The 24,274-nt window shown below is 53.0% G+C and overlaps 8 protein-coding genes across 8 annotated transcripts; 4 read left to right on the top strand and 4 right to left on the bottom strand.

The window, feature by feature from the left end:
* The first annotated feature begins 471 nt into the window (after positions 1-471).
* On the top strand, positions 472-2,060 carry CDEST_10150 (Putative small ribosomal subunit protein uS17). The gene is made up of 2 exons (XM_062926308.1): positions 472-1,270; positions 1,354-2,060. Exons 1-2 carry the CDS (start codon positions 1,136-1,138, stop codon positions 1,636-1,638), a joined length of 420 nt encoding a protein of 139 aa, XP_062782359.1. The 5' UTR covers positions 472-1,135; the 3' UTR covers positions 1,639-2,060.
* A 1-nt stretch (position 2,061) lies between these two features.
* CDEST_10151 (Putative AAA+ ATPase domain, ATPase, AAA-type, core, spastin/Vps4, AAA ATPase, AAA+ lid) lies at positions 2,062-4,972 on the bottom strand (the record flags this gene model as incomplete). Its single annotated transcript, XM_062926309.1, has 4 exons — positions 2,062-2,286; positions 2,361-4,488; positions 4,557-4,884; positions 4,926-4,972. 4 exons carry the CDS (start codon positions 4,970-4,972, stop codon positions 2,066-2,068), a joined length of 2,724 nt encoding a protein of 907 aa, XP_062782360.1. The 3' UTR covers positions 2,062-2,065.
* A 174-nt stretch (positions 4,973-5,146) lies between these two features.
* CDEST_10152 (Putative oligomeric Golgi complex subunit 6 protein) lies at positions 5,147-7,580 on the bottom strand. The gene is made up of 2 exons (XM_062926310.1): positions 7,160-7,580; positions 5,147-7,098 (listed from the first exon to the last, which is right to left on the bottom strand). Exons 1-2 carry the CDS (start codon positions 7,469-7,471, stop codon positions 5,284-5,286), a joined length of 2,127 nt encoding a protein of 708 aa, XP_062782361.1. The 5' UTR covers positions 7,472-7,580; the 3' UTR covers positions 5,147-5,283.
* A 350-nt stretch (positions 7,581-7,930) lies between these two features.
* CDEST_10153 (uncharacterized protein) lies at positions 7,931-12,110 on the top strand. Its single transcript, XM_062926311.1, has 4 exons — positions 7,931-8,220; positions 8,403-9,247; positions 9,308-10,028; positions 10,090-12,110. The coding sequence occupies exons 2-4, from the start codon at positions 8,556-8,558 to the stop codon at positions 11,416-11,418; spliced, it is 2,742 nt and encodes a 913-aa protein (XP_062782362.1). The 5' UTR covers positions 7,931-8,220; positions 8,403-8,555; the 3' UTR covers positions 11,419-12,110.
* Positions 12,111-13,680: 1,570 nt separating this feature from the next.
* Positions 13,681-15,939, top strand: CDEST_10154 (Putative mitochondrial carrier protein). The gene is made up of 7 exons (XM_062926312.1): positions 13,681-14,123; positions 14,239-14,308; positions 14,404-14,439; positions 14,519-14,651; positions 14,723-14,872; positions 14,947-15,418; positions 15,486-15,939. Exons 1-7 carry the CDS (start codon positions 14,086-14,088, stop codon positions 15,523-15,525), a joined length of 939 nt encoding a protein of 312 aa, XP_062782363.1. The 5' UTR covers positions 13,681-14,085; the 3' UTR covers positions 15,526-15,939.
* Positions 15,940-16,715: 776 nt separating this feature from the next.
* On the bottom strand, positions 16,716-18,335 carry CDEST_10155 (Putative DnaJ domain, tetratricopeptide-like helical domain superfamily; the record flags this gene model as incomplete). Its single annotated transcript, XM_062926313.1, has 2 exons — positions 16,716-17,291; positions 17,352-18,335. 2 exons carry the CDS (start codon positions 18,333-18,335, stop codon positions 16,716-16,718), a joined length of 1,560 nt encoding a protein of 519 aa, XP_062782364.1.
* A 608-nt stretch (positions 18,336-18,943) lies between these two features.
* CDEST_10156 (Putative vacuole morphology and inheritance protein) lies at positions 18,944-23,903 on the bottom strand. The gene is made up of 9 exons (XM_062926314.1): positions 23,437-23,903; positions 23,156-23,318; positions 22,885-23,052; positions 22,166-22,820; positions 21,187-22,082; positions 21,014-21,132; positions 20,878-20,957; positions 20,664-20,823; positions 18,944-20,556 (listed from the first exon to the last, which is right to left on the bottom strand). The coding sequence occupies exons 1-9, from the start codon at positions 23,502-23,504 to the stop codon at positions 20,193-20,195; spliced, it is 2,673 nt and encodes an 890-aa protein (XP_062782365.1). The 5' UTR covers positions 23,505-23,903; the 3' UTR covers positions 18,944-20,192.
* On the top strand, positions 19,139-20,074 carry CDEST_10157 (Putative HAUS augmin-like complex subunit 1). The gene has a single exon (XM_062926315.1). It carries the CDS (start codon positions 19,153-19,155, stop codon positions 20,071-20,073), a length of 921 nt encoding a protein of 306 aa, XP_062782366.1. The 5' UTR covers positions 19,139-19,152; the 3' UTR covers position 20,074.
* Positions 23,904-24,274: the final 371 nt, after the last annotated feature.

Raw genomic sequence — 24,274 nt, forward strand, 5'->3', positions numbered from 1 at the left:
GATACAGAAAAATTACTTTAGTACATGGCAAAGTTAATTCTCCTCGTAGCTTCACAGCCGAGAGACCGCCACTGCTCGGAATCGGTTCGTTGGGTGGTGCTGTTCCGAGTCATGCCCCAATCCGTTGCGGCCGAAGTGCTGTCTCCGGGTCAGAGCCCCTTCCATTACTTTTATCTTTGCAACTATTGACTCCCAGTGATGAATGATTCGGCAACCCACGCAGTACAACGAGGAGCCGGACTGCAACGGAACTGCCAGTTTGGGTGGCCTCTCACCCAGAGAGTGGCGATTCCAACACTGCACATTGTCTGCAGTCCAAGTCGTTGTCGAGGGGTTCATTCTTAAATTTCTGCTCGTTCATTTTCAACCCCCCCGGAAAAGGAAAAAAAAAAAGAGCGCAGCAAGTCGACGTTTCAAGACTTTGATATTCAAGACCACATTTATGGCTTCATTCCTATAATAGCCAGCCAGTCTCATACGCTCGGCCGTCAAACCACGCTTGTTCATCCGCTGACGTAAATGTTGGTCAAGCAGATGAACCAGAACCAGGAAAGCCTCAAGAATCGCCTGTCTAAAAACTTATATACTTTGTCTCCCCAAATTTCGCTTGAGCCATAACACAGACGGACGGCAAAATCGAGGGAAATTTTGGCAGCCAGCAAGAGAGAATGTGAAAGTATGGGTGATAGACAGGTTGTCAAAACGGATGGTTGGCGGGAGCATGGCAGGTTTGCTTTCCCACTCAGTTCGTGACTAATGGGAGGGGTGCAATCTAAGGTTATCTTAGCGTTTAAGCCCTCCCGTGCTTTCGAATTCGGTGTGGTAGGGGTTTGAATAGAGATCTAAGCCGGATAACGTATCCATAGTTTATCCGACTGACCAATTGTCGCTGGCAAAAACAGCTCCGACTTTTTATTTTCTAAGCAACGGCACAGATAGATAGTGAACGAGGCACAAGGTAGCAGGTTGACAATCAATGCGCAACCAGTCCAACGACGGCTAGCAAAACCACTCCGCCAGTACTTCAGACCTCCAGCCGAGAAATCACCATCGACTTCGAAGCATCAAAACAGGCGGAAGCCTTCCGAGCATAACCCCACCGTACACCAACCAGCTCCATCTGTCGTCGCCCATCATGTCAAACCAGGTCATAGCAGCAGCGCGCCAAGTTGTCCGTGAGCTACACGGCGTCGTGGTGAGCGCCGGCCTCATGCAAAAGACTGTCAAAGTGCGCGTGGGCGGTCAGCAATGGAAGCAGGCGGTTCAAAAGGTACGTGTCGATCCAAATATCGTTTTCAAAGCAGCTTCCACAAATAAAAGGCAAGAGGCTGACTGACGCATTGCTCTCTCTAGATGTTCACAAAGCCCAAGGACTACCTTGTCCATGACCCAAACTCCTCCCTCCGCACAGGCGACGTCGTTTCAATTGTTCCCGGATGGAGGACATCTCCCTTGAAGCGCCACGTCGTCAAGAGCATCATTGCACCCCATGGCATACCCATCTCAGAGCGGCCACCGATCCCGTCAGAGGAAGAGAGAATCTCAGCCAAGATACAGAAGAGAGAGGCAAAGGTTGCCAGACGAACTACAAGGAAAAAGGAGGGCTCCTCCCTAACAGAGGTCCCCGTTCAAGCTTGAACTCGGCTGCCGAGAGACTGGCCAAATGGGCGCCGGAAACAAATTAAACACCATGCGTACATCAAAAGGGAATGCCACGCTGTATAACAGGAGGAAAAACAGTGTTCTTTGGCTTGTGAGCAGTGTCTTCTCAAAGAATAGTGCCTGCATCCAAACATTTAGCTTCAGACGCAAGTGCTGAAATTTTCAAGGTTGCCAATGTTTTGTTCATTGTATTAATATCATACCAGCTTGACAATATCATGCTTCTGATCAAAGCAAAATAGACTTTCCCTTTCCTCTACTAGACAGCGGGAGAACCTTGAAAAGCCCCTTTCTCGTTCCAATGTCAATTATGCGCTTCTGGAGGGTATCAAGCTAACCTACGCTCTCTATGCGGACCCCTTGCTGTGGTACACGAGCCATCCGAAACCTCCCCAGCTTTACATCATCCTCCCCGCTCACCAAACTCTTTTGCCCAGTCTTCGTACTCCTTAAGCCCTGCTTTACTGACGCTGGGTCGGATGGTACCCAGACTTGCTTCAAAGTCTGCCAACGAGATTGGTCGGATCTCATCCATGGTCATGTGCAATAGAGCCTCACCCAGAGAGCGAAGAGGGCCCATGGCAGCATCCTTGGCTAATGCTGTAATGTCCGAACCAGAAAACCCTATTGTCTGGTCAGCATCGGATGTGGAGTTCAGTCGTTGGGCTCTGGCCAACCACACCACACAGGAAACCCACCGTCAGTAAGTAGAACAAGCTGGTCAATGTCTGAATCAGACAAACTGTGCTTTTGTTGACCCAAGAGCGTCCGAAGTTGTGTTGCGCGAGTCTTGGGCTCGGGGAGCGGTATGTACTGACGCCTCACGAACCTTCGGCGAGCAGCTTCATCGATTGCCCATGGGAGATTGGTTGCCGCCAAAACGAGCACTCGGTTCGGATCTCCCTTGTTTCTGTCCTTTTCATCAGTTGCCCTGCCGGCCGCAGCTCGTTGTAGGTCACTCCATTGTATGAGGAACTCGGTCTTGATCCTTCTTGTCGCTTCGTGCTCTCCGGATCCAGATCTTTGCGAGAGTAACGAATCAATTTCGTCCACAAAGATGATACTCGGAGCAAGGGTCTTTGCTAGGGCAAACAGCGCTCTGACAAGTTTCTCTGATTCGCCGAGATACTTGCTCGTCAAACTGCTTGCTGATATCGAGAAAAAGGTTGAATGTGACTCCGTGGCTACGGCACGAGCTAGCATAGTCTTGCCGGTACCTGGTGGACCGAAGAGCAGCATACCCCTCGCGGGCTCGCGAAGTCCCATGAACAGGTCGGGACGCAGAAAGGGGTAAACGACGTTTTCTCGTAGTGCGTTCTTTGCGATCTCCAGGCCAGCAACATCACTCCAACGAACTTCGTCACCTTGAACAACGATTTCGTTGAGGATTTGCTTCGCGGCAGTCTCATCCACGCCGGATGGCAAGTTCTTCATAATCTTTTTCTTCTTTGCTTTCCAGGCCATCTTCACCTTGGCCGAAGAACCCTCGTCGTCACACTCGGCAGATTCTTCGGAAGAGGTTGCATCAGCATCCGCCACTACAGCGTCTTCCTTCTGCTTGCCCTTGCTTCCCTTATTCGATGCTTTGAGGGTCGCTTTTGTACGGTCCGAGCAGCTAGACGACGAAGGTCTCCTAGGCCGCTGGGCGCCACGTCGTGATTGAGCCACTTTCTCCGGTTCTGAGCCGCTCGTCAAGTTGCCATTGAGTCGAACAGAAGCATCCGCGACAGGCCTCCTCCGGATTTTGGTTCCATCAGGCGTGCTTTTGCGTCGTGTTCCAAAGTCATCAATATCAGAAGAAGGAGTGCGCTCATGTGGCGATATCCTGGCTCGTGAGAGTGACGGTGGTTGATCCCGTGGGCGCCATAGTCGTTCATGCTTCAGCGTGCCGTGCTCGATAGGAGATATATCTTGAACAGACACAGCATTTAAAGCGCTTGATGCGGCACTCACGGACAAAGCTGATGGCCGGTTGTGTGCAAACTCGTCGGATGTTCTTGAGCTACCTACAACGTCAGAAAGGGGCGAGGCAATGTTTCGAGGTGTGACAAGCCTCCTGGTGTGAGCGTCCCACTGCGTGCCAGAGGAAGGGGCCGATTTGCGGAACTGCTCAGAAGGTGTAGCAGAAGTAGACAATGAAGGTTCAGGCATCATGGGAGATGCCCGAGCTAGCCGTTCTCTGGAACCTAGAGCACTCCAAGCTAGTGTGGCGGCCTTGCTCGCCCCGGGGCCGTCGGTCTTTGACAGCTTGCGTGTGGTCTTTGCCGCCTTCTCTCCGGATTTCCCACTCCGCAGCGTTGTCCGCATGGTGTACTTTTCAGGACTAGGAGATCTCATAGTTGAATCCTTATTTGTGGCTATGCGGGGCGAGCCTGATGAGCTGACAAAGGGAGAGACATTCGCAGGGCTCTGATCGCGGCCGACAACTGCCTGCTCGGACGATGTTCTGTAGGGCAGCGACGGGCGTTTGGGTAGAGCAGGTCGAGACAGTTCGGGGTATCGTATGGCTGGAATCGTGCCCTGGCCAATCCAGCCTCGCTCTGGAGTGGTCATGTTGGATAGATCAGGTTCAGTGCAGGTGGAGGAGGGGATCGGTGCAGGCAAATTCGAGTCTTGAAGAGTCAAGGCGTCCTGGCGGGATATCCGTAACGCTTCAAGCAGGTCAATGCGCTCCTTGCATTGCAGTTCCAGCTTGCGCAGGGAGTCTATCAGAGCCTCCTCGGTTTCGGTGCCGGCTACGTAGTTGGGCAAAACTTTGGTGATGCGTTGGTCGTTGAGCTGATCGAGAGCATTTTTCCAGCATCGCATCGCCTCGCTTTCGTCACCCTAGAAGATTGGCACGAACGAGTCAGCGCACAATGGAGCTAGAAACGAGGCAAAGGTACGGTGAGTACCTGGCTTTCGTAGTATACAGCAGTGGAGCATTTCAAGTAGCTGTCGTCATACGTCTTTTGGAGGATGGCGAGGCCCCGGGAGCGTGACATGGTACTGGTAGCCAGACCATAGTACCGTGGTGCAAGTGCCGACGCAGAGGTACTTTTCACGATGTGGTAGACAGCGGAAGTGCTTATGGCATAGGCCGTCGATGTGTGCAGCAACCAGGGTGGAAGGAGGAGTAGGTGAGACGGATGGGTTCCGTAGTTGAGGCAAGAAACGGACAGGGGCAGGATAGGATAGGATGCCTTTGTTTTCTTGAAGTGGGAAATGCGGGCGAACGACTGGCTGATTGCATGGCGGGGGCGAGAGAGACACCAGTGCAAGACAGGAGGGCCACAGTGACGTCGCTGCAGTGGCTGAGTGGGGGAGGCATGTAGCAAAGGGGCCACTCTTTCACCTGCCGCACCGACCTGCTAGATGTCCCGCCCAATGCTGGTGTAAGCAGCCTGACGCCTCGCAAGCAAGAGACATTCAGCAGCTGACATGGGACCTCTAAATGACCCGTATATGCTCTGCCAGCGGTACCTTAAACAGACACCAGACCAGTGTCGGGTGTTTATTTTGATTCTTCTACTCTGTTTTACCAACTCTCCAGCAGCTTGTTTGTGACAAACACACATTTTAATGACAAAGCAGGTCATAGCATTCAGAGATTGTTTTACGCGTACCACGCTACAGCTGTTCTCAGGCTAAGAGAACCCGAATCTCTCCTGTCGTCCTAGGAAACAAGGCACGGAGCGATTGGGGTTCATCAACAACGGCGTCCGTGTCTCCATCACCGGAAGCCAATTCGTCCGCCAGCAGTAACATTTCCTCGATGTGCCCAAACTCGTCACAGAATTTCCCAGCGGCCTTTTCCGTGAGTTGCCGTGCCAAAGTTGAGTCTTGTAGGTGCTTGACATTCTCCATGGCGTCCATGAGCGCCGAGGGTAGGAAATCGTCGAGCGTTTGGCTCGCTCGACTCAGCGCTTCGGGCTGCAGCTCTGCGAGCAATGCTACCTTCTCCACGTCACTTTGCTCTGTTGTGAGCTTGCCCAGCGATTCAAGCATCTGTCCGAGTCCAGAACCCTGACGGAAGAACCGGTATTGCTCTTCTGCGAGCTTTTCGCACTCTTCTGCCACCCTATCCTGCAACGCCTGTCTTCGCCTTTTCGTAAAATCAAAGGGCTCGAGCGTATGTTTCGCCGCTAGTAAACAGTTTGTCATGAAAATGGCGTCTGCCGGACTTCTCACGCCTTTTGCCATGTTCTCGCAACCCGCCAAAAAGGGCTCGAACGCCTCGGCAAGGATAGGCTGGAAGTCACTCTCGCGATCCGAAGATGTTGCCAGCGAGATTTCGTACGTCTTCATGACCGCAGTCAACTGCTTGAGCGCTTCGAGCAAAAAGTCTGGAGGGACAAGGTCCGAGGGCGTTTGCTGGAACTCGCCCTGCAGCGTAGCGATGTGGTCTCTCATAAGCGACCGGAACTGCCTCAACGCATTTGTGTCCAGCCCCGACATGAGATCCAAGAGCCCGCACTCGCTGCCCAACAGCTTAGCAAATGTGAACCGATAGAAACTGAGGATGTTTGCAAGCTTGTAGGCGAGAATGGTCTCCTCATTTGACTGAATAACCTGCTCGACTCTTTGCCGTAAAATTCTCGTGGCTCCAGACACGTCTCTGTCCACCAGGTCGTTGAGCGCCTTGAGGGCATCGAAGACCGGCGCCGTCTCGCCGTCCCCTTCATCGAGAAGCTGCCAGAGTTCGTTAGCTCGGCCCGACTGGAGGCCTTTGGCAATCTCGTTCCCTTCTGATACGAAGAGGGCTTCGAGAGCCTCCCTCTCGCTCACGGTCGCCGAGTGTATCCAGGCAAGCATGTCACCCACATACCGGAGTGGGTCGTGAGCCGCCATTTCGATGGGCTTGACAGATTGGTCTTCCACGCCCGATGTCGTGGTGCCAGTCAATGCGAGGTGGAAGGCATCGGATAGAATACGTTCTCTGGCCTCAGCAAAGAAGTCGAGGCAATTTTGGAAGAGGGAAGGCCGCTCGGCTAGGACTCTGATGGCACGACGAATGGACGAGCTCATCTGAGGATTTTCGAGGTTCAGCGTCTTGAACTCGCGCTGCACCCATTTGTACAGCTTTTGAAAAGCTAGGTTAAGATTTTTGGATGTTTGCTCCATAATCTCGAGCCCCAGGGTCTGCTTCTCAAACCCGAGTAAGATCTCGCAATCCTTGCTCACTCGCTTTGCCTTGTACAACGCAGCAAAAAAGCCGTCGTCGACAGGCTCGGCAGTTGAGGTCAGCGAGGAAACTTCGTCGTCGGAGAGAATGAAGTGGTTGCGCAGCGTCTTGAGAAGGTGCTGTTTGGTTTCAACCTCGGCTCGTTGCTTCATCAGCGACGACGCCTCTTCTAGAATTGGTCCCGTCTCTTGATGTGCCGCAGTGATGCGGCTCCTTACATCTTGATAGTTGTTGTTCAGTTTGTCCAGGGTTGACCCTATGCGACGCAGTTGCTGAGATAGATAGTCAGCACAAAAGTCCAAGCTGTTGCGGATTCATGACAACAGGACTTACATCGGCCACTCGGCCAAACTGAAAGACGATTTCCCCGTTGCTATCAATGACTTCTTTCTGCAAGTCCAGTCGTAATTGGCGGCGTGTTTCGGCCGTGTTCTTGAGACCTCGGCAATCGAGAAGCTGCAATGCATCTCTGAACTCGGAATCGGCATACGATGTTGACAGGACGGTTGTGACTTTGGAAGACAACGGATTTAGGATTCTAGTTGAAGTTGGTGTGGAGGGCGATGGCGGTGCGCCATTGCTCGAACTGGACACATCTCTACTCGGCAAAGTCCTCAGGGAGGACGGAAGTTGAGTTGAGACCATGATGAGGAGAAACGATAGAGCAGGTTAAGCTCGCCAATACTCTCCTAGTATCGACAAGACAATGGGGATCGAGAGCTCAGTTGCAGCTGCGTACGAGGGATACAGCGCGATGGTCCAGGATGGTATTGAACATGGAGATCCTCAAAAGGCGTCAGCCCCCTTGCTCCAACAAGCGGGCAAGATACCCGCCTACCTGCCAACGTTTGCATGTACCTACTGGGTACTAAGTCGCTCACCTGTCAAGTACCAGAAACCTACTCAAGTAGCCTGTATTCGTAAGTGTTGACTTATCTGATAAGTGGAGATGACTACCCAAGATAAGGGGTCTCGAAAAGGCCAGGACTAGCCAACCGGGCGCCTACCGCCTGCCACTGTGGAGGCCCACGTCATAGGTACAGTGAGGGACAGGTATCCAAGCGTAATTCCCCAGTGCTTTGATGGAAGCTAAATCGTTTATCACTGCTTGACGGATGCTGTCTTCCCCAGCTACCGTACTGCCTCCCTAGCTTCATTCATACTGCAAAAGGTACGTCAAGAGGGACAGATTGAATTGCGTCTCTTGCCTGCCGTTGGAGCAGACACCCCAGGCCTCTCACGCCGAACTGAACGAGCGGATATCGCCAAGCCTTCTTCGCCCCCAACACTGGCTATCCACAGATGTTGTGATTGCTGTCACTCATTCATTGTTTCATTCTGCGAAGAGTTACCCCCCTCAAACCACCTGGGCACCAGCGACTCCGCATGAGCTTGTGAGTCTCACTCTCCCCCAATACTGAACAACTTTGTCACCTGCGACCACTGGAGCTGGCCACATGACCCCCAGTCCATGAATCAAGTGACGGCCAACCCGCTCAGTTTCAACCACCGTCATCTACTGCCATTATCCTTTTTCTCAGGCTGACCTATTGTGTCCCGGGCATGCGATAGCTAGCCGATTACTTCTTCGAGAAACGAGACCTTCACCTTGCGCGAGCCGCATCTATTCTCCCCTCAAACATGCGCCGAACGCCATGAACGACGAAGACGCACCTTGACGCACCTTGACGACCGGCCCTCGCACTATACTGATCGCCTTGCTCTGACCATGGCTTCCAATATCTTCTCCCGGCTTGCTCCGCAGTCCCGAGGCTCGAGGTCGTTCTACGAAGAATTGAGGGGCGAACGGGACGGAGATATGGACATTGAAGAGCAGGCTGGCCTCGATATTGACGAAGAGAACCTGAAAGAGGGATTTCAAGACTATGACGTCGACCACGTACAAGATCTTGCAATCGAAGACAGTAGAGCGACTCTGGAGAGCAATGTCAACCTCAGAAACCCACCTGGCACAACTGGCAGCGGAACACAGGACAGGGCAAACAGACGTGCGCCTAACTCTAAGTGGCTCAGCCAGGAAGATGACGGTGATAATGACGTTCCGGCATCATTGCTATTCGAGCCACACGAGGCCGAGGTCGAGGCAAACGGAGCCGCGCGAAAGACGGCATCCATGCCAGGGCGGCAGAATGCAATCCCTGGGCCTTCTAACCGACGAACACATGCCCAATGGGAGACGACGCAAGCACAACAGAGGCTTCATCCTTCAAATAGTATCAAACCGACCAGGTCTCAACCTAAGCGACTTGCAAGGGGCCTTGCATCTGGAAGCGAGAAGGAGAAGGCCCTCTGGAGATGGGTGAATGTTTCCAATCTTGACTTCTTCGTGCAGGACGTCTACTACTACTACCGAGGCAGCGGCTTTTGGTGTATTGTGTGTGCTCGCGCTCTTCACCTAGTGTAGGTTGTCCTTTTTCGAGCCGTGACCGGCGAAAAGAGATGGCACTGACGTGACTCCAGGGAATCTGCTTTCTTCGCTGTCTTCCTCACCTTTCTAACTCAGTGCGTCGAATACACCAAGATACCCAACAGCAGGTCGCTAAAGGATGTGACGATTCCCCAGTGCACCAGGAAAATGTCGTTCATGTGGAACGTTGGTCTTTGGTTGTACGTCTTTTATTTCGTATGGAAGACAGTTCAGTTCACCATGGACCTCCGGCGTCTTAGCAACATGCGCAACTTCTACATCCACCTACTTGAGATACCGGAGGAAGACATGCAGACCGTTTCCTGGCAAGATATTGTTGCCCGTGTCATGGCGCTGCGGGATGCCAACCCCAAGACAGCCATCAATGTCACTCCGTCGGCGCGACAGTGGATGCGCAATCAATCCAAGGAGAGGCTAGACGCCGCAGACATCGCCAACCGCCTCATGCGACGGGAAAACTACCTGATAGCCATGATGAACAAGGACATCCTTGACCTTACACTCCCGATACCCTTTGTAAGGAAACATCAGTTCTTCTCGAGGAGTCTGGAATGGAACCTACATTTTGCCATTTTGACCTACGTCTTCGACGGGAACAATCAGGTACATCAGGAGTTTCTCAAAGCCGATCGCCGCGGCTTGCTGAGCGCGAAGCTGAAATCGCGGCTCGTGTTCGCTGGCATCATCAACTTGCTGATCGGCCCTTTCGTGGTTGCATATCTCATCGTAGTCCACGCCTTCACATATTACAACGTACGCTCGACCCCGTAGCTTTGATTCCAATTGGTCACAGACGCTGACATATCGCTTGCAGGAGTATCAGAAAGACCCGTCCACCTTTAGTCATAGGCGATACACACCTCTTGCTGAATGGAAGTTCCGAGAGTTCAACGAGGTCCCGCACCTCTTTCAGGAGCGCATCAATATGTCATACCCGTTCGCCAGCCGTTACATCGACCAGTTCCCGAAGAAAATGACGGAGCAGTTCGCCAGGACTGTCACCTTTGTCGCGGGAGCCATCACCTCGGTCCTTGCTGTTGCGTCGTTTCTAGACCCTCAGCTTTTTCTCGGATTTGAGATCACTACCGAACGATCAGCTCTATTTTACATTGGCTTGTTTGCTGCGATCTGGGCGGCTGCCAGAGGTATGATTTCAGAGGAAACGACAGTGTTCGACCCAGACTATGCTCTCCGCAATGTCATCGAATACACTCGTTACATGCCAGACAACTGGAAAGACCGTCTCCACACAGCCGATGTCAAGCGGGAATTTTCAGAACTATACAAGCTGAAGATGCTGATTCTCGTTGAGGAGATCCTCGGCATTCTCACCGCTTCCTTAGTGTTGATTTATTCAGCACCCAAGTGCAGCGACCAAATCATCGATTTTTTCCGCGAATTCACCATTCATGTGGATGGCGTTGGATATATATGCTCGTTTGCTGAGTTCGATTTCAAGAAAGGTGCGGGCAAGACCAAACAGGCAACAGGCGCAGGCGATGTTCGCGAAGATTACTATTCCACGAAACACAACAAGATGGCAGCGTCTTACTACGGCTTCTTAGACAACTATGTAATTAACCCGAAAACTGGTATACCAGGCCACCTACCTCCAGGAAGTCGACAGCCCTTCCATCCTCCGCCGGCGTTCCCGGGACTGAGCTCTCCAACACTGGCGGCCGAAATGCAGGGCTCCAGAATGGGCCGACAAGACCTTGCGAGAAGCCGAGCACCTGGTGGAGGACCTGGACCGCAAACCCGAACGCCGAGGTTCGGACCATCAATGACGGCCCCATCGCCGATGGCATCAATGCTTCTCGACCCACACCACCACCCTGCTGGGACAGGGTTCGGCGCCCGAAGTACGCATCGGAGCCGAGCGGCGCGGGGCGGATATCAGGGTGAAGGCATCATTGAAGAATCAGTGGAAGACGGGCGAGGCTTGGACAGCCGCTTGCAATCGCACGGAGCACACGACGACGATGCGTTTGGCGGCTCAGGTCCATTAGAAGAGTCGGTCTGGGAAACGTCGCCTCCAAAGGGTCTCAGCCGTGAGAACAGTATGGCGGGCACGAGCGAACCAGACGCCGGGGTGCTAGGGCTGATATATCAGTTCCAGCAGGCCCACCGCAACAACCCGTAAGGCGGAGGATCACATTGATGATCGAGATGACGCAGGTAGGCAATCCATCGGGACCTCAAGATTGTTTGCGAGGAAAGAAGGATGTTATGGCGTTTTCTTCTTCTTTTTTTCATGCTTGGGAGGTTGGGACAGGGGTATCATATCATGGGCGGTCTTTCTGGGGCCAGGCTGAAGTAGTGTATACCCGACCGATGTGACGCAGGTAGGGTTTGATTCAACAGAGACGCCAACAACAAGTCAGCAATTTTAGGTACAATTGTCTCATGGTATAAGCATTGCAAGAGAAAGCGACGCAGAAAGTCAAAGTCATGTTGCCTACGGCCGCCGAGATAGATGTCGTATTTCCGAGGAGGACCGATATTTGGAGTTGCGCGTCTCCGGATGTGTCGATCTGCAGAGGACAACGCAGGAAAGCAACATGTAGGTTATTGGGGAAAAAAGGGGAGGGAAGATGGATCTTTGTCCGAGGAATGAGCCAAGATAAAGCGCGCTCGATGAAGGAAACTGCAGCCACGTGGCAGTTGCTGAATGACTACCGTGAACAGTAATCACTTGCACAAGGTGCATCCGGAGATGCGAAGCATTGCAAGTACAGATAAGTGCTTGACTATTCGTATTGGCTGTCCGGTGAGCCGGATGGCGACTGATTGATTAGATGAGATAAAAATGGCGGTTGAGGGTTCCAAGCCGTAAGGGGGTCGTGTCATCGTTCACAGCCGAAATTGCAGTATTGGCCACCTGCAAGCCCGGTTTTTTTTTTCTTCTTTCTTTCTTCTGCCTGACTTTGTTAGGCGATAGGACAAATGCCTGTTATGCATTCTAAACATACTACCAAATCCTAGAACTGGGGTATGAGTTGTTGGAGCGAGGGCAAGAAATTCTCGGTCTCGAGGCCGGAAAACAAGCGAGGTCTAGACATGCTGAAGAGAAAGGCGGTAATCAATGTTAAAGATCAATCGGCAGAGTTCAGGGGCCAATTGCTTCCAGAAGAGCAACAGAGTCTGGTTTTGCGACACATAATCTTCTACATGTCCACATCCGTACATAGTATGGCGTATCGCTTGCGGAGGATAGAGGAGAAATGGAAATGCACGAGGTAGTCAACGATGCCACATGCACAAGAAATGCAGGTGAGCTCCCGCTGCCGGCTGCAACTCCAGCGGTCAGTGGTCACTGGTTCACTGGTCACTGAGGGCATGTTTGTCTGTCGCTTTGAAGACTTGAGTGGACTCTGGGAAGTGAGTGGCCGGAGTTGGGTCTCGGTATACATGGAGAGCATGGTTGCACCCACAAACCAATTTGAGATTTCAGATTCAAGGTGGGGACATTGAGAGTCGCGGGTTTCTGACGGCCAGTTTGTTACTCCGAGGGTTTTTCCCTTCGCTGAAGCGCGTTTGCTCCTGGGAGGGGGACCGGAAAGTCCACCGAACCACCAGAAGGTCGTGGGGCCTTCGTCCGCCAGCTAGACCAAAAAGAAAAAGAAAAAAAAAAGGGGGGGGGGGGGTCATGGCAGCTTCAGCTTCAGCTTCTTGTAGAAAGCAGCGCAGTTGCGGGTGCCTCGGAAGTTGGGCTTGGTTCTCCAATGTTGGAGACGAGCAAGCAGGGGCGAAGGAGAGTGTGGTGTGATGGATGTGTGAGAAGTCTTTCTGTGACAACTTGATGAGGATCTGGGGGTGTAAGACCCAACCAAAGTCAAGAGACATAAGATAAGATGATTAAACATGATTGATAAAGACTATTCGACCTGTAGAGATTATGTAAATAACCCCTACCAGACGGGTAAAACACAGCACTCTACGAATCCTTGCCGACGACGAGAACTGTCTTCTTGGGTTGGCCGTCTCCGAGGCCGCAACTGACCTCCGAGGCTCACTGGGTTGGTCGGGTCTGGGCTAGGTATCGATTTGGATAGAAACACCAGACGAAGCAGAATGCGTCTAGACTCTCTTGCCCTTTTCGCCCTTTCTTTCAACAAGATGGATACTTGATTCGAATGCTTCCTCTAGCAGTGCGCAACCCGCTTCATCTATTTTAATGGCAGTATCTAGGGACTCATCAAACACTATCTATTATCTTGTTCAGTAGCAGCACACTCAGGTAGCTCGAGACAACACGACCTTCCCCGCTTGTACCTCTCCAAGACTGCCGTGCTAGCATCACACCCAGCTAGGAGCACCCACTCTGGACCTCCACTGCCTGTACTTTGCCTGACTCTACTAGCTCCAACTGTGCTTTTTTTTTTTTTCCGCTCTCGCACTTGGTCCGGCTCTCTCACTGCGCTGCTCTCTAATCTCCCAGCCTTCTGCATCGTCAATTCCCCAGCCTACAGCGCTGTGAACGCAGGTCGCTTGCTTCAACATAGCTCCATTAGCTGCCAATCGTGTCAGCCTTTCAGCGATCGACTGATCCCTTCTTTTCCGGTTTACCCAATCTTCTCAGGTTCATTCGTTATTTCGAGCGCATACTCTAGGAAGACGAGGAAAGAAAAGAAGGAAACAAGAAGCCACCGAGGCAAACGAGCGACGCGACCTATCCGCGCTCAGTTGGACGAGAGCTCCTGCCGCCACACCCGTGGACGACATCGCCGACCCTCTCGAACCTTTCCCAGCTGTCAATCTGGCGGCTCTTCAGCCCAAGCCCTACGGCGAAGCATCCGCTGCGGCCGCAATGGCCCAGCCCAATGCAGAGCCCGTCGAGGAATATGAGTGCGCAATGCCCCTATCTACATTTCGATACATCGAGAAAACCCTTGCCAGGTTGATCTTGGTCTCGGTCTCGCTCGACTTTTTAATAGAACACTTGCTGACAGCATTATTGTAGCTATGAATCGCTACCTCCCAACTTCTCCCTCGTGCAGAACATGGCTGCCGGGGCGTTCGCGGGTATAGCGGTATGCAAATTCTATCTACTTTCAATTTCAGACTGCATAAGGGTCTCTCTAGTTTAACCTGTTGAGCATTTGAAAGCTGATGACCGCCTGCGCAGGAGCATACTGTTATGTATCCTATTGACGCCATCAAGGTACGTTAAGGGCTCCTACCACAGTCCCGGTCCCCGACCTGCACTCTTGTATCACCATATGCTAACTCCGAGCTTCTAGACCCGAATGCAGGTCCTCAACCCTAGTCCCTCGGCTGTATATGACGGCGTCATCCAAGGCACCTACCGCATAGCCAGTCGCGAAGGTTTCCTAAGCTTGTGGAGAGGCATGTCTAGTGTTGTTGCTGGCGCCGGTAAGTCGCCCCGGATCGTTCAAGCACGCAGTGTGCTCTCTAGGGAAGTTTTGCTTTGCTGACAAGGCCAGGTCCTGCTCACGCTGTTTACTTTGCTACCTATGAGGCTGTCAAGCACGTCATGGGTGGCAACCAGGCCGGTGTTCACCATCCCCTGGCTGCCGCGACCAGTGGTGCTTGCGCTACGATTGCCAGCGATGCGTTGATGAACCCCTTTGATGGTACGTGGCTCGACAATCACTCTCGCCCAGCCCAGTCCAGCCTCGCCCACTTGCTGACAACCGCTCGATTTTAGTGATCAAGCAGCGCATGCAGATCCAAGGCTCGGCCAAGATGTACCGCTCCATGACCGATTGCGCCAAGTACGTCTACAAGACGGAAGGACTGGCGGCATTTTATGTGTCCTATCCGACCACCCTCTCCATGACGGTGCCCTTCACGGCCCTCCAATTCCTCGCGTACGAATCCATATCGACGGTCATGAACCCGGACAAGGGATACGACCCCACAACACATTGCTTAGCCGGTGGTGTTGCCGGTGGTTTTGCCGCCGCCCTGACTACGCCCATGGACGTTATCAAAACCATGCTTCAGACTCGAGGAACGGCCACTGATCCGGCACTGAGAAACGTGAACGGGTTCATGGCCGGTTGTCGGTTATTGTATGAGCGTGAAGGGTTTCGTGGCTTTTTCAAGGGTGTACGCCCTCGTGTCGTCACCACCATGCCTAGCACGGCCATTTGCTGGTCCGCATACGAGGCTTGCAAGTCAGTCGCCCCCCTCCCCCCTTCCCTCTCCTGCACGAGAAGCAACACTAACAAACTGGTTTCGCAGGGCCTACTTCATCGCAAGAAACGACAACACGAGCCCTTGAAGCAGCTCATCGCTGCGCATATAGAAAGGAACTTTGACGATTTTGATCACCGATTAGAGCGGTCGTGTAAAATTTAGAAGGCAGAACAGAGTCCGCGGGGTAGCTGACCCCTTCGGCACCGCGCTTTTCAATAACGGGTGGCAGAAGAGGACGAAACAATTCCTCGCGAGGGTTCCCACGCTTACTCTGCTGGATTGCAATGCGAGGACTGATCCCGGAGGTCTCGCGAGCTGGCTGTATTTGGTACCGGAGAACCGGTGGTTTGGCACAGTGCACTGTTTGAAAGGATATTCAACATGTTGGAGTCGGAAAATGACAGACTTGTCTGGAGTCGGTATGCCCATGGATGGATTTACAGATGCGATAATCTGGAATGCCGTCTCATTATCCATCCAATTTCCGATTTTTCTATTTGATTTACTTGAGTGCCCATTCATGCAACATGATTCAAGGTAAATGGATCAGCGGACAAAGCTGTTGGCGAGTAAACTTAGCAACGGTCAATACAGGGTGAGGTTCGAGTCAGGAACAGCCTCGGCAACTAGGTTTGCAATCAATAGCAGCCGGTTATTGAGAGTGCAACAAGGTGAGATGCTACTGCAATGTGGTTATACTGGGTTGTCCTCAACCCCGACATCAGATGCACCGGAGCCAGCTCGGGGCACGGGCACGCGGGTGCCAGAAAGAAAAGAAACTGGTTCGGCCGGGCGCTGGTGTGCCGGGACGGGACCCGCATGGCGCCGCATTGGTACGGCCTTGCCCTGCATCTTTCCGGCGACAAAGCCACCTGAACAGGGCCCCCCGTTCCATGGTACAGGCAGAGGCCTCACCGTCTGGTAAGCGGAGACGAATACAACAACACCTTATTCCTGTACCCAAGGGACAAAGCACATCGCAAATCACCCAGCACATGGTTCGTTGGTCCTGTGTCAGTTGTGGTGGTTCTTGTATGTTGAAATGGCAAACCTAAGTCAACCAACTGCGAAACTGAAAGCACCACCGACTGCCTCGGTGTCTCTGACCCAGGGCCGTTTCTCCAGTCCGAATCATGAATGACGATTAAAAAGATATCGGCCGTTGGGTGTGGGCCGCCGCAAACTCCAGGCTTTGACTTATAAAACTTATAGAACTCCATAATCCACACTGTGCTTTCCTTCCAACAAACAACATTCTTTGGGCATCGCCTTCCCTTAGAAAGGAAAGCCGCCGCCTCCTCCACCGAACTTGAAGTGGAACTGTTGACTCCCCCCCTGTTGGTACATGAAAGGGTGACCGCCGCCAAAGGGGTTGTTGCCTTGAAAGGGGTTGCCCTGCTCCTGGTTGTTCGGATCGTCGCCTCTGTCAAACCGTTCGCGAAGCTCGGGGTTGCTAAGTACCTCGTACGCCTCGTTAATAGCCGCCATCTTCTTCTCGGCCTCCTCCTTGCTCAGACCCTGCTTGGCGGCCTTGTCAGGATGGTGGATCTTGGAGAGCTTGCGGTAGGCCTGCTTGATCTGTCGCTCGTCGGCGTCATGTGCTACGCCGAGCACCTTGTAGTAGTCTTTGGTCTTGCTTCTCTTAAGGGCAATCTGGGCCTTCTGCATGAGGGGCTGGACCACATCGTTCTTGTCTGGCCGGACTCCGCTGGCCTCCTCGAGTGATTTAATAGCCGCGTCGAACTCTTCCTTTTCCATCAAGGCCCTGGCCCTGTGAAGAAGACCGTAAAATGACTGAGGGTTCAGGACGAGAGCGTCCTCGCAATACTGCTTTGCTTTCTTGCCGTTCATCTACAATAGCTGTGAGCATCGGCTGATCAAACATATACTTCACGAGGCGGGTTGACTTACTTCGTAGTAGCCCTGGCACGCCATTTCTGCCACCTGTATGTACAGGGCTGACTGGGCAGTAGCGGGAATGTCACCGTCGGCCTTGAGGTCCTCAACCTGTTTTTTGATATCGGTGATCAAACCAGTTTCGTCGGCGGAGTCAATCAGTAGCTTGACACCAGTCATCGGCTGGTTCTTGTTGAAAGCCTTGCTAACCCTGGACAGAGTCTTCTCTAAGGCCTTTTGTTGCTTCAGGAGCTTCCTACAGGGCTTGGAGTCGGGGTCGGAGTGCAGGCATTTTCTCGTCTGGGCCATGCCATTTTGGAGATCACCGAGCCCGTAAAAAGTGATGGCGGCGATCTTGATATGCGGCGACGTGTCGCCGGGTCTCATCTGCAGTACGTGGTGCAGGTCGCTCATGCCCTCCTCGACCTCGCCGCGCTGAAAACGACAGCGAGATCTCATCTCGCGCAGGGAAATGGCTCGGTTGGCGGTCATGATGGCCTCGCCCGCATGCCCCACGCAAGCCTCCCAATCGCCGCTCTTCTCTGCCATCTCAGCAAGACGAGCAGCACCCTGGGCCTCATCGAGGGCGACGAGCTCGGGCGAAGTGGTATCCTTCTTGGCGAGTATGAACTGCTCTCTCGCACCGTCCCAGTCCGCAGCCTTAGACTTGATCTTGGCCAGCTGCACATGAGCCCCCTCGAAGCCAGGCTTGAGCGAGAGAACCTTGTGAAAGTCGTCGGTTGCCAGGTTGGTGCGGCCGAGGGAAAGGTAGGTCGTCGCGCGCTTGAACAGCGTTAGATAGTTGGAGGGGTCGCGGGCAACGGCAGCATCGTAGTATACGAGAGCATCCGAGGTCTGGCCCTTGGACAGGTGGGCTTGCGCGGTGGTCAGGAGAGACGACACAGGGGTGTCAGAGGGGATATCGTCGGCGGTGATGGCGAGAACTGGCGACGAGAGCAGGCTGGCTGCGAAAGCCAGAGCGCAGAGGCGGACGTACATAGTGGCTAGCGCCAGTTGAGGAAACAAGGCGTATAGGGTCAAACAAAAATGTTCTATGGGTTGAAAGATTGTATAGGAAGTAGAAGTCGAGTCGAGGTAGAAAAGAGAAAAGAACCAAGGCAATGGAAGAGAAATTGGTGGGATAAAGGGAGCAATTGGAAAAGCTGTCCTTAGAGTAAGCCAAGTAGTGATGCGATGGAAGATACAACTGGACAGGTTGACCGTGTGTGTGTGGAGCAAGTAGTCTTTAACAGCCTTTCAGTGGCACAGCCCGTCTTTATTGCACTCGGCCTCGGGATGCCAGTCGCACAGGCAGTCACTCCATTAACCTGATGTGACCTCTGTTTCCAGTACGTACCAGAGCCGGAAATGGCTAACAAAGCTTCACTTTCCATTTAGTTAGCTGCCTCCAGGTTGGGGAGGGGGAAAGGGTCTGCGTCTCATTCCATTAATGAATGCGACGGGCGCTGAAGTGTCCAGAACAAACCCAGGATAATGCACCCAAATAAAGATCAGACCCACTTCGCATCTCTGCAGGGGGGTTGCATCTCCTGCTGAATGTCAACTCAACTGTAAGGGTAAAAGGTACGAACCCCAGGTCCCGCCTTGCCCAACCCAACATCCAAGAGCCAAAGCACCTATTGTGTGCGCCGCGCTTCCTTGATAACATCAATAGTAGTAGCAGCAGCAACTGGAAACTCGCCTTCTCTTTAGGTGGCTTGCAGTCAATAACAAACACCAGAACCCAAAAACACCGAAGCCCGTGGGCTTTAATCACCTCATTTTTCTGCTTGGAAGACGCGCCTCCCTACCCACCATGGCTCACCTCCCACCCCCAACCGCTATCTTCTCGCCATCAATAGCTCGCATCGCCGCCTCCACCGCCAAAGACTGGAGTTATGTCGACAGCTGGCTTGTCTTGAAATACCAGGGTCGCCCGGTTCCTGCATTTGAGCGCAACCCCGAGACGCTAAAAGCCCTCCTCGCTCTTGCCAACTCAAACGAGACAGCCGACGAGGAGCGCGAGCTAGTCGCCCGAGCCGAAGCTACCGTCGTTCAGGAAGTTTCTGCGGTGCAACGTCAGTCCGATTCCTACTCAGAATTACCGACTCCTACCGACGTCCGGGAGAGGATACTCGGCGCCCTCCAGGATCACCTTACCCGAGAAGGACGCACCGCCCTCAACTCCATGGCTACGTTGTCATGTCAGCTCTCCGTCGCCTATCCAGATGCCGAGACCCTCGGCCGCTCCATGATCGCCCTGCACGCCGAAACATCGGAACTGGAACAGATGAGGGGTCGCGTGCACGTCCTTGAAGCGTACATTGAACAGGAGTCAGCCTCGGCCAACGACTTGCTACAAATCTTACGAAGTGACGACTACAAGCCTGCCAACGACTTAGCCCGCCAGAATCTGGACATGCAAAGAAGGATCAAATCCATGGCCGCACGCATCCCTGAGCACAAGGATCGCGTATATAGCCTTAATAAGTGCCACAATGCTTCTTATAACACGATAGAGAAAATCGTTCAGGACGAGGCCGACTATCTCAACCTCCTTGCCCAAAAGAAAGGTTTGGACGCAGAAGTCGATCAATTCTCCGGCCTCCCCGACGATTTGAAAACGGCCAGGGCCGAGCTTGAGCATCTTCGAGCAGAGGTACGCGCCATCACACAGCACCGCGACGCCATCTTCGAGGGGCTTGTTGAGCGTGAAAGTCCTCGCAAGGGCCGTTGATGGCAATGCTCCTTTGGTTACTGTCTACAATACAGACACAAGCCGGGTTCCACCTACTTGTGTCGAGGGGTATTAGAACAACTATGCGCTAAAGACAATGAGCCTTCTGCGGCAGAACATCAACCGGGCCGCTTCCCTCTGACTGCGCCTCCCAGGTTCCTAATCTGTCTCATACCGAGACCCGACCTCTTGGCTGCCGGTGGCGCAGCAGGAGGAGGGTCCTTGACAGGGACGGGAGGACCGCTTGGGTTACGTGCCTCCTTAAGGCCTTTTGTGTCAAGACCTTCCCCCAGGCGCATATCCGCAAGTCCAAGACTACTGCGGCCGTCGTCGACGTCACCCGAGTGTCTCTGAGCTCGCCGAGCTCTTTCTTGAACCGTGCGGAACTTTTCCAGCAATTCGTTCCATCGAATGATGCTGTCTTCCCGACTCTTCAGTCTGTTCGGTCTGTCGTAAGTCGAGCTTGCGGCGGATGGGGGGCTACTGCGAATATAGCGTCAGTTGATGTCACAGATTATACAGACTCGAAGGCACATCGAGGCCACAACCTGCGCTCGGGGTCAAGGAGGGGTATAATGAACCGCACTTACACTTTGGGGGCAATGTGAAGGTAGCCAATGGAGCTGACAGCGTTCAGACGGTTCTTGAGGGCAGCGAATGCTGAGGATTGCGGAAGGAGCATCAACAGGCCGTACAAACATTTGTACAAATGAGGAAACTTCTCGGGCTCCAGCAACTGCAGTCGGAGGTCTTTGTTGCATTAGCTAATGTATCAAAATTTGACAGAGACGTTGATGAACCCACATGTGAACACAGGAGATTCTATCAACTGAACCAACTTGTCAATTTGGATGAGGATATTCACCGTCATCTCCAGCTCAGCACTGTTGACATCTGATTAGCCCGACACAAAATGAATGGAGGCGGCCCAAGGACTCACAAGATCTGCAAGAGGTTGTAGGCCTGCTCGTAAGCCTGCGCTAGCAGGCAAAGGGAGAATGTGGCGACAGCATTGTGGCACCACGAGCGGAATAGGGCAACGAAGAACGTTTGGCCATCCTAGACAAAGTTTGTGAGCAACTAGCCTGCCGGCGAAGAAAGCACACCGTTTACCTTTGACTCCAGGTTACGAAGCCTCTTGCGCAGTTCAGACAGCTCTGGGGCTGTAATAAGGTTGTTGTTCAGATTCTGCACCATAATGCTGGCAAACTCAACATCTTCCTCCTTTTCTATGCAATCTGCGAGCGTGCGATAGATTCGCTCTGCACTTAGACTCACGCAAAGTTGGCGGATGATGAGGTTCCCTCGCGTCTCGAGTAGTTTTCTGTCAGTAGCAAACAGCTGCAACAAATTCACCATGAAGTTGGAGAAGTAGTCGTCTTCGCTGTTGCGGGAGATTTGCGAGAGAAGTTGCAGATCTTTGGTAACAACAGCCTCAGCTGGATCAGACAGCGTCTTGAGCAGGGCAGGGAAAGTCCCATCATTGAAAGCGAGCACTTTTCTGGGGGCCTTTCTGTGAAGCATAATCAGCCATGTCAAAGCAGCAACCCGAGTCGCCTCATGATCGTTGAGAAACAGGAGGGTCAAGGCGTTTACTGCTGCAGCATAGTCCAGATCCACCTGGGGATGGTTGCTTGTGTAGGGCGGATTGGGGGTTGAGAGGGAACGGCTGTGGCCCTGAGCTGGGGTTGGGCTCCTCAGCTCGAGGTCTCGAGAACTAGACAGAGAAGCCCGCGCACTAGAGGGGCCATCTTGTCTTTCGCCAGAAACTGGAATGCGTGACGCGGATTGAGACGGTCCGCCGATTTCGGGTTCATCCGAGAGGGAGACCACATAGTCCATCAAGCCGGCGTTGACACGAGCAGCAGCTTGTCGGATAGATTCGACGCCGCTGGCCATAGCGGGCAGCATATGAGCCAGAACCTTTGGAGTGAACGGCAGTACTTCCTCCGGGCAGATATCTAAGAACTCCACAATCCATCGTAGAGACTCCAAGAGAGAATCCTCTTCTATAATGTTAGTCAGCTGCGTCCATTCACGAACAGGATTAAGCTCTCGAGATAGACAAAATTTGGGGGGGGGGGATTCTTACCAAGAGGAGAGTCAAGAGTGGCGGTCAATATCTCAAGTATCTTTCGGTAGTTAATCTGAACATCCTGGCCGGGTATCCAATCTTCCTCGCCGCTGCTCTCGCTGTCATCGGTTTGGGAGTGCACCTCATCACCTTCTTCAGGACCAATCTGGACACTACCCGAATCGACTGACTCTTCACGCTTCCGCTTGCCCCCCTCGCGCGACTTTTTGCTCTCGGCGATGCCTTTCTTGATCCTAGATATTCTCTTGATCTCATTGAGGAACTTGTCGAGGCAGGCTCTCGTTGCAACGTGTACGTCTCTATTTGGGTCACTCAAAAATCTGAGCAAGCCTCCCAGAAAGTCGGGAAGAAAAGTGACAAGTTCGAGATCGGGAATAGAGTCCAGCAGGGTAATCCAGCCCACCAAGAATTGGCGAGTAAAGGGATTGATGACCCAAATACGTTCCTGGAGCAAAGGGATGAAGCGGCGCAAGGAGAATGCAGTGGGAGGAGGAGAACGGTCTTGAAGCTCGTCCTTGTCGGTGATTTCCTGGCCCAGCTCCCCCTCAAGGACCGAGACGTATGAAGCAGCTGATTCAGAGACAATGTCCTTAATGAGGCGATCGAGTAGCTCAGCACCGTTTTTAACGGATAGCTCGGAATCTGCTCCCAGCTGAGATATCGAGATCAGCCACGGGTACAAAGGGATCACTGGTGCGTGAGTGAGAGCGGCCTACCTTGCAGAGAGCGTCAAATATATCGTTAAAGTATATCAAGATCTCCCCCTTGGCAACCTTGGCAATATTGTACATGGCTTCGCATGCGTAATATCTGACTCTGGCATCTTGGTCGGTGAAGCATGCGAGCACTGGTGGCACGATCTTCTCGAGGTAGCGGGGTAACTCCTGGGAGACGCATCAGCCAAATGAATGCACGCGAACAATAGAAAGACGAGGTAGGATGCGCCGTTCGAGCCGCTTAAGATAGTGGAAAGGAGGGCAGACATACATGACCAAGGGCGATGGCAGCTGCAGCCAAACCTATTAAACCTCCATTTCTGGCATGGGGTTGGTGGACGGCGTAAGCAAACTCATTGCAGAGCTGTTCGAGGATGGCCTGGACTCTGGGGTAATCTCTAGCTACAACAAGTTCACGGATAACGCGTTCAAGCCTATGGGGGTTGGAGAAGTCAGCATAGAGCCAAGCCGGGCAAGGGTTTGATGACGGTTGTATGAGTTGTAATGGTGGTAGTAAGAGGAGGATGCGAGGAGTGGTAGTGAAACACGTACTCGAGTGCGCCGACCTTGCGTTTGTCGTACAGCTTGTCGTTCAGAGCTCTCTGTATGCTGACGTCCATGATTTATGCCTGGGTCGAGACAGCAACAAAGAGACCATCTCCCGTGATGTCGTGGCACGGAACTGAAGTTTGATCGGCTACCCAGCCTGAGTTGGGCCGAAAGGGTGGAGGATGAGCCCAGTTCCACAGTTGAGCGGTGATGAGCTGGGTTCACTCCGGGGACCCAGTAGCGAACGGTACACGATCTCTATGTGCACGTGTGGGTGTAGTGGAAAACGGGGAAACTTCAGGCGAGGGGACGGATGGAGAAAGGATTGGTAGGAGGAACAAGGACCTCCAAGGTTCCAGAGTTGAGGTCGGAGGAGGAGTTGATGATGGGCTGCGCGTCAGCGCGTGATGAGGCTGCAGGCGGGCACGGATAGCGAAGAGCAGGCACAGAGGCGCCGACAGAGCATAACCGACAGCAAAAGCAGGTTGGAAAAGAGGCGGGTGCACACCAGTTACAGAACAGAGTGTGTGGCGTCACAGCTGGATGTCCCCTAGGAACTAGGGAGCTGATAGGACAGAGAGCACAGAGCACGCAGGAGGATAGTGGAGACGAATTGTGACACCTTGAGGTACCTGCCCACCTATCAAGTAGGTACTATGTAGGTAGGTGTAGGTCGGTCAGTGCCGATAGGCACATCTACGGATACACTCATACATGATGTGCAGAATGCACAGATAATACGATACTACACATACAATCCGACCCATTCCCGAGGAGCAGCTACCATCTACGCCAGCAGCACTAATCATCATCCGCTCCACACAATAAGGACTTCTCAACG

Source organism: Colletotrichum destructivum, chromosome 6 (assembly GCF_034447905.1).
Source record: "Colletotrichum destructivum chromosome 6, complete sequence".
Lineage (NCBI taxonomy): Eukaryota > Fungi > Ascomycota > Sordariomycetes > Glomerellales > Glomerellaceae > Colletotrichum > Colletotrichum destructivum.

Coding starts and splice junctions, on each gene's coding strand:
- CDEST_10152 (XM_062926310.1), bottom strand. CDS start 7,471: ATGGTCTCAACTCAACTTCCGTCCTCCCTGAGGACTTTGCCGAGTAGA. Junction 7,099..7,159: donor AGTTTGGCCGAGTGGCCGAT/GTAAGTCCTGTT, acceptor TATCTATCTCAG/CAACTGCGTCGCATAGGGTC.
- CDEST_10156 (XM_062926314.1), bottom strand. CDS start 23,504: ATGGACGTCAGCATACAGAGAGCTCTGAACGACAAGCTGTACGACAAA. Junction 21,133..21,186: donor TTCGTAACCTGGAGTCAAAG/GTAAACGGTGTG, acceptor AACTTTGTCTAG/GATGGCCAAACGTTCTTCGT. Junction 20,958..21,013: donor TACAACCTCTTGCAGATCTT/GTGAGTCCTTGG, acceptor AGATGTCAACAG/TGCTGAGCTGGAGATGACGG.
- CDEST_10150 (XM_062926308.1), top strand. CDS start 1,136: ATGTCAAACCAGGTCATAGCAGCAGCGCGCCAAGTTGTCCGTGAGCTA. Junction 1,271..1,353: donor GGAAGCAGGCGGTTCAAAAG/GTACGTGTCGAT, acceptor TGCTCTCTCTAG/ATGTTCACAAAGCCCAAGGA.
- CDEST_10157 (XM_062926315.1), top strand. CDS start 19,153: ATGGCTCACCTCCCACCCCCAACCGCTATCTTCTCGCCATCAATAGCT.
- CDEST_10153 (XM_062926311.1), top strand. CDS start 8,556: ATGGCTTCCAATATCTTCTCCCGGCTTGCTCCGCAGTCCCGAGGCTCG. Junction 9,248..9,307: donor GCTCGCGCTCTTCACCTAGT/GTAGGTTGTCCT, acceptor ACGTGACTCCAG/GGAATCTGCTTTCTTCGCTG. Junction 10,029..10,089: donor ACGCCTTCACATATTACAAC/GTACGCTCGACC, acceptor TATCGCTTGCAG/GAGTATCAGAAAGACCCGTC.
- CDEST_10154 (XM_062926312.1), top strand. CDS start 14,086: ATGGCCCAGCCCAATGCAGAGCCCGTCGAGGAATATGA. Junction 14,440..14,518: donor ATCCTATTGACGCCATCAAG/GTACGTTAAGGG, acceptor CCGAGCTTCTAG/ACCCGAATGCAGGTCCTCAA. Junction 14,873..14,946: donor GTTGATGAACCCCTTTGATG/GTACGTGGCTCG, acceptor GCTCGATTTTAG/TGATCAAGCAGCGCATGCAG.